This window comes from Psittacula echo, assembly GCF_963264785.1.
Source record: "Psittacula echo genome assembly, chromosome: 9".
NCBI lineage: Eukaryota > Metazoa > Chordata > Aves > Psittaciformes > Psittacidae > Psittacula > Psittacula echo.
This window is the reverse complement of record NC_137745.1, coordinates 5,432,329-5,449,160: the sequence shown is the minus strand read 5'-3', so window position 1 is coordinate 5,449,160 and position 16,832 is coordinate 5,432,329. Positions and strand designations below refer to the sequence as shown.

The 16,832-nt window shown below is 42.0% G+C and overlaps 1 protein-coding gene across 1 annotated transcript in view; it reads left to right on the top strand.

Annotated features, from left to right (window-relative positions):
• WNT7A (Wnt family member 7A) overlaps positions 1-2,689 on the top strand; it is a gene marked incomplete at both ends in the record, with an annotated part of 34,878 nt that extends 32,189 nt beyond the window's left edge. Inside the window, one exon of the mRNA XM_080625503.1 lies at positions 2,210-2,689. Coding sequence (XP_080481629.1) covers positions 2,210-2,689 — 480 coding nt within the window. The remainder of the gene's footprint in view (positions 1-2,209) is intronic.
• Between the last annotated feature and the right edge of the window lie 14,143 nt (positions 2,690-16,832).

The window sequence follows — 16,832 nt, the reverse complement described above, 5'->3', positions numbered from 1 at the left end:
GAAGTATGCAGTGGCTGAGAAACTCAAGATAACAAGATAATGCAAATGTAAGCCAAAGCTTGAGCAGAGCTGCAAGTTAAGATGTAGATCTGAGTATAAAAGTTTCTCACATCTGGGTTTTAGGGCACTCATAGATAGTTTGCATGGAAAACGAATCTAAAACCAGTAGCATGAAATGTGACCCAATATGTACTAAGTTTACATCTGTCAAAATCTTGGACCTATACTTTGTACGTGTTTTAATCTTGCCTTCAGACCACATGTGCTGACACTTCACTCATAGACTAAAGTTATTTTAATGCCTTTGAAATCCCTGTCTTCATTGAAGAGGGGCAGAGGAAGAACAGTAAGTAAAGAATCAGCTGCAAACTCTCCTAAGGTTAGGCAATAGCAATTACTGTGCCTAGATGACATGGGAACAGCCTGAAGACCAAAAAGTATGAGAATAATAAGCTACTACATGAAGTCTTTAAATTACTCATTCTAAGGCTGCCAAGAGCAGGATGGAGTTATGTTCACCAGGGTTAGTGCACCACTTAGGATTTGCCGTTGTGCTCCTTCTCCTTGCCACCCCTGGTTTATGCTGAGATTTTAGTCTTTTGAGTCCCAGGACACATGTCCAGCCTTCGAGCTGGACATGGCTCCTTCAGTGCAGGCTGGAGCAGCAGCCAGTGCCAGTGTCTGAATGGTAAGTTTTCCAAATGTCCAAAACTGAAGAGGGGTTGTAAAAAAGGATTACTTCAAGTTGTTGTATCACTGTACAAGGGTACAACCAACCCTTGTAGGCTGCCCAGGTCAGTTGTATGGACCAGCTGGGCTTTATCAGGGGAAAACCTGTGTGGCCACTCCCTGAACCCAGATAATCCCTCTGGCTCCACTTCCACTGCTGGGATCTGCTGGTTTAGGCAGAATTTAATCATCAAAATCATTATGACCTCTTTCAGGCGAAGACCACTGGGAAATTAACTGCTGGAGTTAGGTATGTTTTCTAGCATTGACCCAATATAGCTGCTCAGTGAGGTCAGTTAGAAGGCTCAGGATGGACAGCAGGGACTGAGCTGGTCTCCAGTTTCATTTGGCAGAGTGGGTTGATGAACAAGCAGCAGGAGGGAGAAGGTACAAGGATAAAGTGTCAAGGATGGAAAGGTGGAAGAGAAGATGAAGCTTGTTATCTTCAAAAGGAATGTAGTGACAACTCAGGTGTAAGCATGAGGTACCTCTACAAAGAAGAGAACATGGGACAGGGTGGAGCAAGCCACTGGGGTTGAGGTGTTTGAGATGCTTTTACAGTATGAACGAGGTAGATTTTTTTTTAACAAGAATTGATGACAAAATATGAAACCTATTCCTCATCTTTACTGTCTAAGACAGACCTAGTTTTCTTAAAAGCAGCTGGGCATTTTGTTTTCTCCATGATCCCTGTGAGAGGACACAAAACACTTCAAACCCTCCAGAAAGTGCAAATAACATGACTATGGTATATTAATATAATACCTATATTTCCAAATCAGAGCATTAACTTGCAACATTTAGAAGAGATGATGCCTACATGAATAAATGATCATCTGCTCTACACTGCTGATTGATGTGAGACCAACAGAAGAATAAGCCTTGATAGAGTTTAGCTGCTTGTTCCTATCTTGCACCAGCTGATGTCATGTCCAGGTGCAAGAACTGAAATGCAGTTTATGTTTAAACCTCTGTTTACAAGAATCAAGTTCTAGTACCTATTGTTGAACTTTCAAAGCATTCTGCATGCGGCATTTCAGGGAATAGTGTGATTTTCTGCCAGTTCCTAATTTCACTGCCATGTGTCAAAGAGCTGTAACACCAGATGAATCTGAAGCACTGTGCATTTCTATTGGAAATGAAAGTGATGAAAAACTGTGGTTAAGGAGAGTCCCATTTTACCCTTGCTCTGTGGGCTGTGAAATTACGAAAAGTTTTCTTCCCCGCTTAACTCGAAGCGCAAATGGGGAATGAGCTTTGCAGCAGAGCTCAGCTGACACTGATGAGCATTGCCTACCTGGGACAACAGTGTCACCAGGCAAGCAAAAGCCCCAGCTTTGGTGGAAATGTGGCCTGTGAGGTGACAGTTCATGCTGGAGAGCGAATCCATCTGTGACTGTCATTCAATATGTATCAAATAACCCTGTTGAAGAGACTCTCGCTTGTATTAACGCATCATTCTTTGTTCTTCCAAATACAGATTCTGGAAGAAAACATGAAGTTAGAGTGCAAGTGCCATGGGGTCTCAGGATCTTGTACCACTAAAACATGCTGGACAACTCTGCCTAAGTTCCGGGAGCTGGGCTACATCCTTAAGGACAAATACAACGAAGCTGTTCAAGTCGAACCAGTGAGGGCAAGCCGTAACAAGCGTCCCACCTTCCTCAAAATAAAGAAGCCACTTTCCTATCGCAAACCCATGGATACAGATTTAGTGTACATAGAAAAATCTCCCAATTATTGTGAAGAAGACCCTGTCACTGGCAGTGTGGGAACGCAGGGCAGGATGTGCAACAAGACAGCCCAGCAGTCCAACGGCTGCGACCTCATGTGCTGTGGTCGAGGTTACAATACACACCAGTACTCAAGAGTATGGCAGTGCAACTGCAAATTTCATTGGTGCTGCTATGTTAAATGCAACACTTGCAGTGAGAGGACAGAAGTATATACCTGTAAGTGAGCACGTGGCTGGGCAGGCTGGCATGCCCCTGGCCATGAATACATTTGCACATGCACTCAAAGTACCTACAAGACTGTAGGAAAGACCTGCTCTCCCAGAAGAAATGCTGATGAATGGAGCCCTCTCTTTTCTTCTCATATTTCATTGCTTCTGTGGATACACATTTCAGACTCTTATGAAAGTCAGCCAGGAAACAAAAACAAAGAACCCCCACCCTGAGCCATCTGACACACAAAATAGAGAGAAGAAATATCATCTCAGTTAATGTGCACCTCTAAAGCAAGAAGTATTGACTGCCTTGTGAAGAGACACCGCTCAGAGGAAAAGCTCCGAGCGTGGCGACTAACTCTTGGTTTGGAAAAACGATGGGGAAAAACTTCAGTGTAACAAGGAGCAGGGAGGAGCAGAGGAGAAATCCTCAGAAAGGGCTTTGCACAGGATGGGATGGACAGTGCCTTGTCGTGAACTGCCCATGTGAGTGTGTGGATGACACAGATTTAGGCTGCTACACTCGTGAAAAGCTTCTGCTGCTCTTGCCCATCTTTCCACTTCATACCATTTGCTACAGCAAGTAGAACTCTTGCAGGTTTCTGTAGACACTGCTTTATCCGCCTTTCTTGTGTGTGTGTGTGTGCTGCAGATTTTAGCACAGGGAGTTGGGACACTTCGGCATAATAATAGCAATATTTAACAATTTATTCAGATAAAACTAATATTAATTTATTTAATTAAAAAGAACTCTACCAACATTTTTGGATCTATTCTGCAATTAAAGTAGATAGCTGGCTTTGTGGAATAATTTTGTAGAAACGGCAAGGAAAAATGGGAGCTGTATATATTATTCTTCACTAGGATATTTCTATTAGTTGGACTTGCAGGATGTGTTCTACAGTACTAGATGTTTAAGTACAAAAGCTGGCATCTTTATATATATATGTACATACACAAACACACACTGTTGTTTTGGGGTTTTTTGTTTGTCTGTTTGTTTGTTTTCTCCTGTTTGCTGCTAGTTGTCTGGAACAAAAGTCAAGTGGTAGGGGTTACAAATCTTTACCAGTTTTGGGATGGTTTTGCTTCCATTAAAGAAAGAAATGTTACTAAAATCCTGTTTGGAATATGTCTAAAAAAAAAAAAAAAAAAAGAAAATCCAGACAAACTTCCATCTTTTGGAAAAATCAACCATAGGATAAGAGAGTATATTTTGTAAGAGACTATTTTTATATAAATATTTTATTTATACTATGTCTGCTTGTTCAACCTGTACTTTTTCTCAAAACAGGCATACAATTTGTAATTCTTAGGCTATTTAACAGAGGAAGGGCCATTAGTTTGTGGACACAGCAGCAGCAAGCTGGGTACATTCAGCTGCAGTTGGTGGATGTGTCAGGAAGCAGAATGACCTTTCTCTCTGGATGTGTGTACAAACTGGCTCTTTTCCTGCAGCTTCATTTGCAGAATATGCAAAACAAGAACAGGGTCTGTAGCATCAATTCTGTCACATGGCTTGAATTCCTCATTGGTATGAACTGGATGCTCATTTATCCCATTCAAGTAAAGCAAAATCCAAATTAGCTTCCCACATGCGTCAGTCATTAAACTGTGGTGTTATGACTAGCAAAAGTGCTGTGTGTGCTGTCAGTTAAACCTCTATATTGTGTTACTGTCAAATTTGATTTTAATCAGTGGAAGACTGTAGACTATGACTGTAAAAACTAGCATGACACACATCGTCTGATTCTCATAGATAGGATACAAAGCTTACTTTTTGTCCAGCTCTTTTTGGCATTTAGATTATTCTCCCCCCCACCAAGGCCACTGCTCAGGAATTCAGAAAAACATCTACGTGCATTTAGAGACTACTCACTTGTTTGTCAGAGTCCAGCTAAGCCATTTTGTGTTCCCTTTATGGTATTTCCTTTTTATCACTGTAATTTCCCCAGCTATTTGAGTGGTGAATATCATTCTGTTTCTCCTACTTGACACATTAGTGACTGGTATAAAACTAATCTAATTTTAATGTTATTTTTCATTGGGTAAGAAACCGATGATATTGCATGTTCTGTCTGGGACAGACCAGATTCTTCTCTACTTCCAGACTACAGGATCCCCCACTTTTAATGAGGCTAAGAGGAGCATCAGTAAGGAGACAAACCTCCATCTAGCATGCAGTGCAGTTCCCTGACTCCTTGTGAGAACAGTGAGCCTTATGAGGAGGACATAGTACAGATTTATCTTGTGTCCACTGATCTTTCTGAGGCAAAACTCCCACCTAAGACTGCAAAACCAGAGGAAGTTTTCTTAGTAAATAAAAGTATCACAAAAGCTGTTTTAAAGTTCCACTACAAGGATCTAACCTTTTAGAACTTGTCTGAATGTGACATGGTGTTTCCTTGTTTTAACTTACCTCTTGCATACATCATGTGTGTAAGAACGCAAGCCCATGCAGTACCTGAGCCTGCAATGTATAATTAAGATTAAATAGAGAGTTTCTTTGCAGAACTGCCACTTAAAATAGAATTTTTATGCAATTCAGACACCAGCACAGGATATCAAAATAAAATTATGAACATAAATTACTTTCAAACTTGCGACTTGTCAGTATAAAGCAATGTAAAAGCAATCTCGGGCGTAATTGAGTCACTGCTTTTAGTTCTAAATTCCATGCATCAAGAATTGATAAGACATAAAATGGAAGTATATACAGTATGGATGTTAATTACAACAATATGTTATAGTTCAATAATTCAGACCTAACGTTTAATATTGGAATCTTCCCTCCTGCCCCAGTTTGTATTGGCTTTTTACTTAGTGAATACCGTATCACAGTCAAAAATGTGTTTTCTTTACTGGTTAGAGTTATTTCACAACTTATTACTTTAGCAGCATGTTTCTACCCTGGAAGAAGAACCTGTGAAAGTCCTGCTGCTTCTCTATTTCAGTAAGCAGCAATGTGCAATGTACAACTAGCAGATTAATAACTGAAGGACAAATAACTTTAAACAGTTTTACTCACAATAATAAAGAACTGGATAACAATGAAATGAATTTGATCCACATTTCTCCTGTATTTTACAGCATTGCGTATGATCAGCATATTAATTAGTGAAAATATCAATTTGCTAACTACAAGAACAGTTTGGGAACTATGCATTAAAGAGCAAGGAAAACACTGCATTCAACTAGAAAGCACTTGGAAATTTGGCTATATTATCTTAGACAGGAGAAACCTGGCCCATCAGAATCTGCCATGAGTCTGGAGTTAACTGTTCATTGGCTAAATGGTTTTGAATGGCACAAAGAATAAACAGGAGAAAGAGAAAGATTTACAATTTGGTAGATATTTCGCGCCCCCCCCCTCCCCCCGACAACAGTTTGTTCTTTGTCCTCAAGGATAGAAGAGCTCTATTTCTTCCTGGTGAAGAACCACACAATGGGAGTGAAATGCACACAACTGCAGAACAATACAGCTCTCGAAAGAAAACACATCTTTTCATCTCCACTAACCAAGGGAAGCGCTGGATTGCTGCTCACATTCATAACCCAGCTGAGGCTTTTAAAGAAAACATACATGCAAGAGGAGTAAGAGGAGTAGGAAGTGCAAGAGAACAAGCATAACTGCAAGTTGGGAAGCTGTTATTCATGCAATCTCACTTCCTCACTTGATAACAGAACCTGGATTCATTGAAATAAAGCAGTTCTGCCTTGGGATTCCTAAGCACACTGTAAGGATTTTACCTCTCAGCCTTTTTAAAAGGACAACTAACCTGAATACAATTAGCTTGAATACTAGAAGTACCTACATAAAACATGAATCAGTCAATGATTAAGTTTTCTTTGCCATGTATGCACAAACCTAATGGAGATATGTCTTTCAACAATGATAATTAAACCGAAAACATCCTTAAAACGTGCTCTCAAGTGGCTCATTTGGTAAAGTTACTGTAAAGGTGCACAGTTGCTTAGAAAAGGAAAATAAGGGACACGAACCATATTACACAAGGCTCTTAATGACTTATCTGTGGATTATAGAACTGTTTTTAACTCACCAAAAAAAATCAATGTGGTGAATACAGAAACATCACAGAGTACAGGTGGGGTGCATATGTTCAAATTAATTTCTGACAACATTTTTACATTTATCATTATAATAGATATCAGAAATATGCACTGTGAATGTCCAAAATGAGTGTATTAACTAGTAGAGCCCTCTGCACCCAACCACTAACCCCAAGAAGTCAACTGAACAAGAAGCTCTCCAACTCTGCTGTTGGTAGGACTATCCTGTAGCCTCAGTGATTGACATGCCTAGACAAAGTTGGCCAAATCTGGTAGATGCTGTTGCTGTCAGCCAGCAGAGGTACAGTCTGAGTTAGGCTTGAATATTCCAAAACTGTTCAAAACTGAACCAAGTGCAGGAATTGTATCACAGCAAAACTTCAGATGATGAAGCTCATCTAGATTCCAAAACATTCTCCCTTAATTGATGCTTATTTTGGGTACCTGTCACCATGGCAAGTGACCTGATGTGCTAACCCAATTCACATTCTTCCGGTCAAAATTGTACCAGTAATTTCTCAAAATATGAGCACTTTAATCTTGAACAAAAATTGAAGGAACCCTTCGTCTGGATTAATAATATATAAGTCAAAATGATGAAGAGACGCACTTGGATCTAAAGGATTCCAGGTGTCTGAAGAAGGATACCAAAACTTTGTGATTCTCTTGTCCACAGGTAATGCTGTAAAAGCCAAAAGACTTCCTTTGATGCTTTGGAGTTCTGTGACATTACTGATTTTGCCATTTTGTTATTACGTATTCACAGATTCATCTATAGCATGTACCATGTAGCTTGCAATTGGAGGTCATAAACAAGTACCGGAGAAACCTCACTTCTAAGTGTAGTGCAATATATTTACTACTGGTGCTCTCAAGTTTATGCAATTGCTTACCTTGATCTTGTAATTTTGTTAGCAAAGTCTCTGCATCCCACTTTTTTTATGAAAAATGGCTTTGTAAAGAGGTTTGATATCTCTGTGAGAAGATGAGATCATACTTACATTACAGAAATGTTCCCAGGATTATGTGCACACAAAAAAACCCCAAAATGAGGTAAAGAGAATGGTATCAACATTGCAGCATTTACCTATGCTTAGTAACACATAGTCAAACTTAGTTCAGAAAACTTAGCCCTGGTTTGTGTTTCATATGCTAGCTTTCCTTTCCCTATACACTCAAAATACAAGTAGCATATATTGTACCAGATCCACAGCTGATTTTGTGGTTGCCAATACAAACAATTCACCAGTGGTATGCCACAAACCCAATAGGACCAGCATAGAAAACCTGTGCACCTCTAATGCATAAGAATGCGCAGAAGTTTCTCTTGGGAACAATATATGCACAACTTGCTGTTACTACAGTGCTTCATTTACCCATTCTCATGCCTGCAGCATGTATACACTTGTTGTCTTATTCTCTCCAAGTATTTGGAGTTTTATCTCTCTTTAGAGTGTTTATAAGCTGTCCAGTCCATTCCCAGTCACTGATGGCTCATGTGTCCTGTTTTTCAGTCTGTATGTGGGGCTACGATACAATAGAGGAGGACGCTCAACATAAAAAAACATTCAATCTCTCACAATGTACCTTTAAGTTTTCAGACCAATACAAGAAATATGGCATCACTCCAGCCATCTAACACACCATGTCCTCCTAACTCACGTTTTCAATACGAGAAAGCTGCCCTGATGGCTTTTTAAAACAAAGTTAAAGACTTTAGCCAAAGCTAAGCCTGCCTAGCTGTTACACACCTCACAGCACAATTTCATTTGGCTCAGGCCAAATCCAAACATCTATTCCATTGAATCAGCAAGAAACCTGTTCCGTGAGTTGTTTCTCGCACTTAATTTCTTTCCTAGCAACTTTTCTTTTGCATGTGGGCCCATGAAAATATGCACTATTTGTCCACATGGAGCTTATTGTTGAAATGACTTAAATTTGATCTGAACTGTTTTAAACTACTCAAGATATTAAATACCTGGTACCTTGAGGAAGAAGTTACTGACAGAGAAGATAGAGTACAGGTATAGTGTTAGACTATAATGCCATCACACAGGACTGGAAGATATATAATTTAACACAAAAAAATCAGGATAATTCCTTTTGGCCTTCTGTAATGCTGAGGTGTCAAGTTGTACAAATGCTCTGCACTGAGCCTGGCCTCAGTCAGGCACTGTTATCCCCATAAACAGACAGGAAATCAGGAGACACAAAGCACAAGAAGGTTGGCCAGTGGGCACAAAGAAGTCTGTGAAAGAATTTGGACTCCGACCCAGATTTCTCAGCTTTTGCCATCCTGTTTTAAGGAGCTCGAGCAATGACTGAGCTGTCTCCTTTTCTAAAATTCATATTCAGATTTGAGTGGTTTGGAAATATATTCACTGCATGTAGTAGGATCACTGTGTGTTCCGTGGAGCTGAAGCGAGGAGACTCCTTCTCAACCTCATTAAATGCTAAGCACACAGTAATTAATATAACCTCTGCATTAAGTATGAGTCATGCACTGGGGAGACTGTAGAAACCTGGTTTTGTGTTTTGTCTCCTGAAGTCAAATGATTAACAATGATTTGAGGCAAAGGAGGTAGCACAGAGTCTTTCTAAGTCAGAAGATGTGGACAGCAGCTTTGCAGAGGGAACAGCCTCTGCAAGCTGAAGCTCAGCACAAAGCCTGAGGGTCTCCATGAAGCAGGGGCCAGTTGCTGTGATGCTGCACCACTGAAAGCATATACAGAAGTTAGCAAATACTCTAATAGAAAGCGTTACACAGGACAGTGCTAAACCACATTGTATCTTCTGCCACCAACAGAGGGGGGTGTGAGGTGACTCCCTCGGGTCAATGAGTTGTACCAGCTAAGTACAAAATGTGAGAGTTAGAATGGAAGCTTAAAAAAAACCCCAAATCCCCCCAAAAAAGATTAAACCCTTTCTGAGAAGGGAATTTATCTGCTTCTGCTCCTCCTTTCCTGCTCAGCTCGAGTACCTGTCAGAATACTCTGACATCTGCCCATGTCGAGTTGCAAGTCACATGAGCTGAATTCAGATTAAACAGTAAAGAAAAAAAACCCAGTTCCCAGAATATATATTGTGTTTATTTAGGTCAGACCAGCTTGGACGAAAGCGCAAAATCAATCAAAGCCTAAAAGGAAGCTGGCAAACTGTCAGTGCCTCAGCACATCCTAGCTGTGCATCCTCCACCAGGACAGCTAGGCTGGGAAATTCTTAGTGTTTCTAACACATATGATGTTGGTTTCTATAATAACAAGATGAGATAAGGTGGTACACAGCCCTTCGTTAGTGACTACATGCCAAAGGTGTCATTTTGATGACTTGTTCGGACTGCAGTGGTAGTGGCCGGGTGATAGATTATTCTCCCTTTCTCCTGCCACAATGACATCTGCTTTATTCACAGATCAGCCACCAGTTGCTACAACAACGCCACTGAGCTTTAGAAAATGTTGTTGAGCTGCTGAGAGAATCTTGGCTACCCATTAGCAAAATGTTAACTATGCAAAAGCGAGTAGCCTTTGGTTTTGTTGTAGGAAAGAAGTCAATGCTCCCCAATAAGTAAGAATGTCAAAAAGAATTTACATTCAAAAAGTAGAGAAGGGGTTTAACCCATGATATCACCATGATTCAAAAATCCCCCTGGAATTCATTAGTGAGACATTAGGCCTGAAGAATAGAGAAAATAAATAATGAGTTTGAAAAAGAAAGGACAAATACACTTTCCTGTGAGCAGCTTGTTGTCTGCAGCATTTTAACACGTCCATTGCCCCTTCACTTTTCCTGTTCTTTGTCTTAGATTTTTACACAGTAATCCTTTGCTAATAGGGTTTTATTTATTTATTTTTATTTATTTCTTTACTTCCACTTAGCACTTTGAGGGGACATTGGGTGCGGTTAAACCATGTGAGGAAACTGATTTGGCTGCCCGTAAAGCCCTTTGCTCCCACTTCACGAGGAGGGGAGAGAACCTCACACTCCAACATATTCCTTAGAAAGCCAATTATAAGAAAGCATTTGCAGGCATTTATAGCAGGAATAGCTTTGTCCTGCAGCCAAGAAAGGCAGCACTGGAGAGCCAAGGAGGGCAGACCATGCCTGAGGGAACAGGAGCAGCGCTGGGGGCAGGTGAACATCCCCTTGACAAGTTTATTGTGGATGGCACAGTGAAGACGTGGTCAAAAGCATTGAATTTTCCAGCTGCTGCAGTATCTGCTTTGGGGAAGAGACAACCAAGCAGCAATGTTTAGAGTGAATTCCCTCCAATTTCTAGGAAAGTGCTGCTTGTCATCTCCCAAGTGACTCCTGTCGGGCTGCCTGCCACTGACAGTGGTGTTAATGTATGTTGGACAACATCTAGCATAGCAAGAGGTTTCCGCTGCTCCCAGCCCCTGCTCTCCTTTGAAATACAATGGGTCTATCTGTCTTGGTCACAATTTTTCACCCACCTCAAAGTTAAGTGAATATAATTCTTAATTTGTTTTCCAAATGACTCAAACAGTTTTCTTCCCTTTGTCTCCCCAGCAAGATCAGATCGATTTTACAACGTGTTGTACTTCAAATTTAACTTTATTAAATGTTTATAACATTAGGAGACTAATGACATAAGCCCTGTCTGTGGTATTTATAGGCTTTATGAAGAGACTGAAAAACTGAAAGGACTGAAGTTCAGGTTAATTCTTTGAGAACTAATTTCAACACCTATTCTTATTTGTAAAGCACAAACTACTCCTCATCCCTCAGGGCTATCATGTTAATTTAACTGCAAGTTTATCAACCACATTTTACTATTGAAATTTGAAATCTAAACCCAGCCCACAATCGATCATAGGTGCATTGTTTGTCTGCCACAGCAAATAGGTCCCAAATGTTAATCTAATGATCTAGTTACACTACCAAGCTGAAGAGATTTTAAACTATAGATTACTGGGAGAATAAATGTGGAAAATGGTCAGTAGCCGTTTTTGCTCCATTCTAAACACTTGTTATAGTCCCCTCACCAAAGAGGCTTACTGGGTTTATGAGCCCCCAATTTGACTATTTTTAATGGAGATTTCCATCTCACAATTGCAAACCCATATTTTCAAACGAAGAGTATCCCTGTATTTTGCTGCTCAGCACCCCCCTGTCCAACTACCACATGTCTGGTTTTCCTCCTCAGTCGTGAGCTTTCTGCTTCTTCCAGGGATTCTTTCTAAAGCTGCTGACCTTCAGTCCATGGGAATTAAAGGGAGATCATGAACACTAATGCTAATGCTGAATATGCACTAGTTGAATTGTATTCCAGTGCAATGTTAATTTTCAAGGGAGTACAACAGGGAAGTGGTTTGGTTTGGGTTTTTTTTTCAGTTGGGGGGCGGGGGCACTTTTTGCTTTGTTCTGGTTTAGTTCACAGTATAATCAGAGCTTCAGAAGTGCCAGTGGAAAACTGTTCAGGAACTGATGGCTGCAAGAAGGCCACACCTGATGTGCTCCCCTGAGCCTGCTCTGAACACTGCCTGTCCCCACTGCTCAGGGAAGGCTCTTCTGTAGCAAGAGGAGACACACCTCCAGCACTGCTGTGATAAGTACTCCAGAGAGTAAAACATGGAAACTGGTGTGTAACAGGTGACTCATGGGTTGCTTGAAGCTCTTTAACATGTTGGCTAGTTCTACAACTACCTGACAGGAGGATGGAGCCAGGAGGGGCTGGTCCCTGCTCCCAAGGAACAAGGGATGGGACAACAGGAAACGGCCTCAAGCTGCACCAGGGCAGGTTTAGATGGAGCTGAGGAACAATTCCTTCCCCAGAGGGTGCTCAGGCATTGGAACAGGCTGCCCAGGGCAGGGCTGGAGTCACCGTCCCTGCAAATGTTCACACACCGTGGAGATGAGGCCCTCAGTGCCATGGGTTAGTGGTGGCCTTGGAAGTGCTGGGGAATGGTTGGACTTGATCTGAAAGGTCTTTTCCAACCTGGTTGATTGTGTGATTCCATGGTTCTATGGTTCTATACCTCCCCAACTTTACCCAGGAATACCAGCAGACATTCTAGTGTAACTGAGCAGTAGATTAAATGCAGAATTCACATAGATCTGGAATGAGCATATGGGACTCCATGCTGCACTTCTATACCTAATGTGGTTTGAGACTGAGTTGAGCAGCTCAGCACACCTACCCAGGCACCAGCAATTCACTTGGGGTTTCATCTTTTCACAGGCTAAAGTTCACTCTCAACTTTAAAGAAAGAACATAGCACAGAAGGTAATTTTTAAAAGGAGTCTGTGTCTCACAGGTACAGCAAAGGGAAAAGCAGCATTCCCAGCATCGTTGTCATGGCTACAGACTGAAATGTGTGATGTGGGGAAAGTCCAAAGAGCATCCTTAAAAACACCAACCCCTGCTCGGAGCCCAGAGCCTGCTGTGGGAAGCGGTGGCTCAGCAGGGTAAGCAGAGCTGGTGGGGGCCACTTCCCCACAGCAACAGCCACTCTTGGAGCTCTCCCTGTGTGTATGCACAGTACTGGCAAAGAGGGCAGCTTCCTCCACAGCTCTCCAAGTAAAGACCAGCACACATCCCTGGCCCTATGGACCGCCAATTTCAGCTAATTATACACTAGGAACCTTATTTCCTGAAGATATATATTGCCCTACCAAGAGGGATGGATAACATCTTCATCTGCCAGAAACAGGATTGCTTTTGACAGAGTTATGTTTACAAACATAAAATTTATCACTGTTTTTTTCTAAGACAGCACCTGTGTACACCTGGAACAAGACATTTGCTAATGATTTATGTCAGACAGTAACAATGGCTGGTTTTGCTGGAGCTCTGCCATAACTTAGTGTCTGCTACTCTGCCCTATTGGGTCAAGACAACACATCAGTCAAGTAAATCACTTAAGTAAATTATTGAGAACTTAAATTGACTTTTTCTACATAATATGTAATTACTTCCTTGAACCAACATTCCCTTACATCACCGATCTAAAAAGCTTTCTATTTATTTTTTAACTGAATATTGATTGAATTTAAATTACAGCCAGCATGTACTATTCATCTGAAGTTAAGATTCCAGGGAACAAACTTTCCAACAGCTTTCTCAGCCTCAAAGATCCTTGCCACCCACACTCCACATCACTCAGCACAGCAAGCCGCAGAGCTGCAATTTGCCCATCACATTCGCAACACAAGAACAGGCCTGATGCATCTGCCGAAACCAACAGTGCCAAGGCACTTGGACTGAAATTGCTGGGAGGCCAGAGATGCAGAAGGTAGTGCAGCAGAATGGGGAAAGGTAAAAGGCAAGTTTGCAACATCAATTTCTCACCAAGATGTTATGAAGCAATGAGGATTTTTGCTGTAGCCAGTGAGACAGTAAAAGCCCAGAACCGAGAATTAGAAGTGTAAAATCTCCACAGGGAACACAGAGATTGGGAAGTTCCACAAGGCTCTATCAACCTCTGAACGCACTGATCATCCTAGCACAAGTCTAGAAGAGAAACCAAATATGCAGAGATTTCTCATGTCATTCAGAAAGACATCAAGAGAGATTTTGGCAGATCACATTCTGCTCCTGAGCTATTGCCCTTGCTTCAAACACAGCGTGCACATACACAGCATTGCAATAGTGTCAGAGCTCAGCAGCCCTGAGCTGGGGAATCCTGGCCAGGTCAGCAGTGATTACTGACCCCTGAGCTGTAGTGTGCGGTTCAGTTAATAGGGTGTGGGACTGTAGCACTGAAATCAGCTCAGATGGTAGGAAGAAGACTCTCTGAGTGCAAATACCCTTCCTGTCTGACAGTCGTCGTGTCTGTCTCCAATCATCCTCTCTAAAACTCCTCCAAAAACCTATATAATGAATACATAAATAAATAAATACTGCAAAGTATTTTTCTTTCTTAAGGAGATGATCAAATGGAAACAAGTACCAATGATTTTCAAAAGTGCCTGCATGCAAGTTTGATGGAGGAGAGGCAGGAAGAAGAGTAGGGATTCAAAGAAGGAAGTTTTCCTTCAAGGTGCAGGAGGCAGAAGTGTCCCAATGAAACCTCCCACACACAGATCAGGTGCCCTGTACTGCTTTGGGCAGAAGTAAAAAGCCCCTTAAATCTGAGTTTGAAACTGTGGTCAAGTGACCCCAGGCTGTAACGTGTGTCTGGCTTCAGCAAAGGCCAAAGAGGACCTGCTGCTCCTAGCAAGGGCTAGCAGGAGATCACATCTGTTAGGGTGCAACGTTTAATATTGCTTAGTCAGAACTGTTTCCGCTTAAAATTGGCAGAAGTGGTGAATATAATTCTCTTAGTATTTTATTAGTGAGATGGGAAGTTAATGGGAAAGGGCAGCTAAAAGTACTTCTGCTAAGGCTAGAAAATACATTAAAGTCAGCGCTGTCATGGATTACATCCAAGGTCACAGGATTCAGTCACAGGAATTGATTACTGATATTTACAACTCAACAAATTGCTTTAAGCAAGGGTGACATCATGCCCTGCACTGTTTACCAGAGGAACTACATACAGTGAAGCTGTAAAATAGCTCAGCAGTCCCTGATAGCTTAATGTAGCTGGTGGGATGCTCAGCTAGAATGAAGTAGGATTCCACTCTGCGTCTAATGTTCTGTAAGAAGCTGCAACTGGGTGAACCAAGAGAAGTAAGAAGGGTTGTATTAGTCAAACTTACACATTCCTGAGATCTCTGCTGACTAACATCTACAGCAGTCCCTTCCATTCAAATGTGAGATTAGAGAAAGCTGCTTTCTATTTAATGCATTTACTTGTACTTTAATTAAGAATCATTTAAAAAAGCAAGATCCTACTTGCATCTGTTGCAACAGCTTGAAGTGAGCCCCCTGAGCACATCAGCAGACAGAACAGAATGCTGTGGCCAGGCCAGCTTGAGCCTGTGCTCTGAGAAGCTCTTGTTAGCAGACAGTCATGGACACTTGGCCTGAATCTTTGTTCTTAGTTTTAACTGAGTGGAACATGTCAGTGCAGACAGGCACCAGGGAAACCTAACCCAGGAGCCATTAGAGGCTGATGAAGGTCCATGAACACCAACAGCTGGAGGAGAAAACTCCCCACCTGCCCTGATGGGGGTATGTAATGGCATAGTTCCATTGAAATCTGGAGGTAGCAGCACTCTCAAACTCTGCAGGTAACAGAGAGAGAGCTGGCTTCGGCTCCAGCCCTGCCTGATGGCCAAGGGAACGCTCACTTCTGTCATGTCAGTGTGTGCTCCATCTCACACTGTCCGCTGTCCCTGGTGCCGTTCAGCTCCTCTGCAGGCCAAGCCATGAGCTGTGCCCCCAAACCCCACTGAGATCCCAAGGGGAAGAGCTCCTCAAGCTTCAACCTTCTTCCTCAGTACTGCAAAGGTTTTCACTCTAGAGAGGGCACGTTTCTGATTGCCGAAGGAGGCAAATCCCCTTTTGTGTAATTTCATGTGCTTCAAGGTGCTTGTGGACTTTGACCAACTGCTTTGTACAATCAGACTTTTTCTCCTCCCAGTTGGAGTCTGTCATTTTCTAATGCATTACATTACATAGTAAATTGAATGTGGGTTTGCTGGGAGGTTTTTTTGCTAACCTTTATGAATCCTCTTGAGTGATCTGTGGATGGGATCAGCAAACAAATTTTGTTCCTGCTCTCCAAAACCTGACACATGAATTGATTTCAGCAGGACACATTAAGTGAATGATGGATCTCTGCCAAGAGGGCATGTAGGATTTTGCAAGGGGGAGGGGAAGAAGGAGACTTTGCTTTCTCCCTTTTTTCTCCTCCTTAGCCATTCTTGCTAAGAAAGGACAAAAGCACTTAAATTCATTGCTCTCAAAGGAAACTGCTTTGCTTTTCTGCTCTCCCAGAAGTCCTTTTTCTTCTGGGTTTATCCTGTTGTTGCATTCCTCATCCTTACAGCAAAATGAGGCACGCCGTCTGCTTACTGCCAGAGCCACAGCCACAGTAGCGGTGCTCCACTGCGGTGCTGGCTCCTTGTGGCCTCCGCTACCCGGCCGCTCCGGCACTGCCGGTGCTCCGTTTGCTTCCCAAGGCTCAGCTGACAGCTTCTCAAGCACATAGAGGCTGGCAAGATGAGTGGGCTGTTG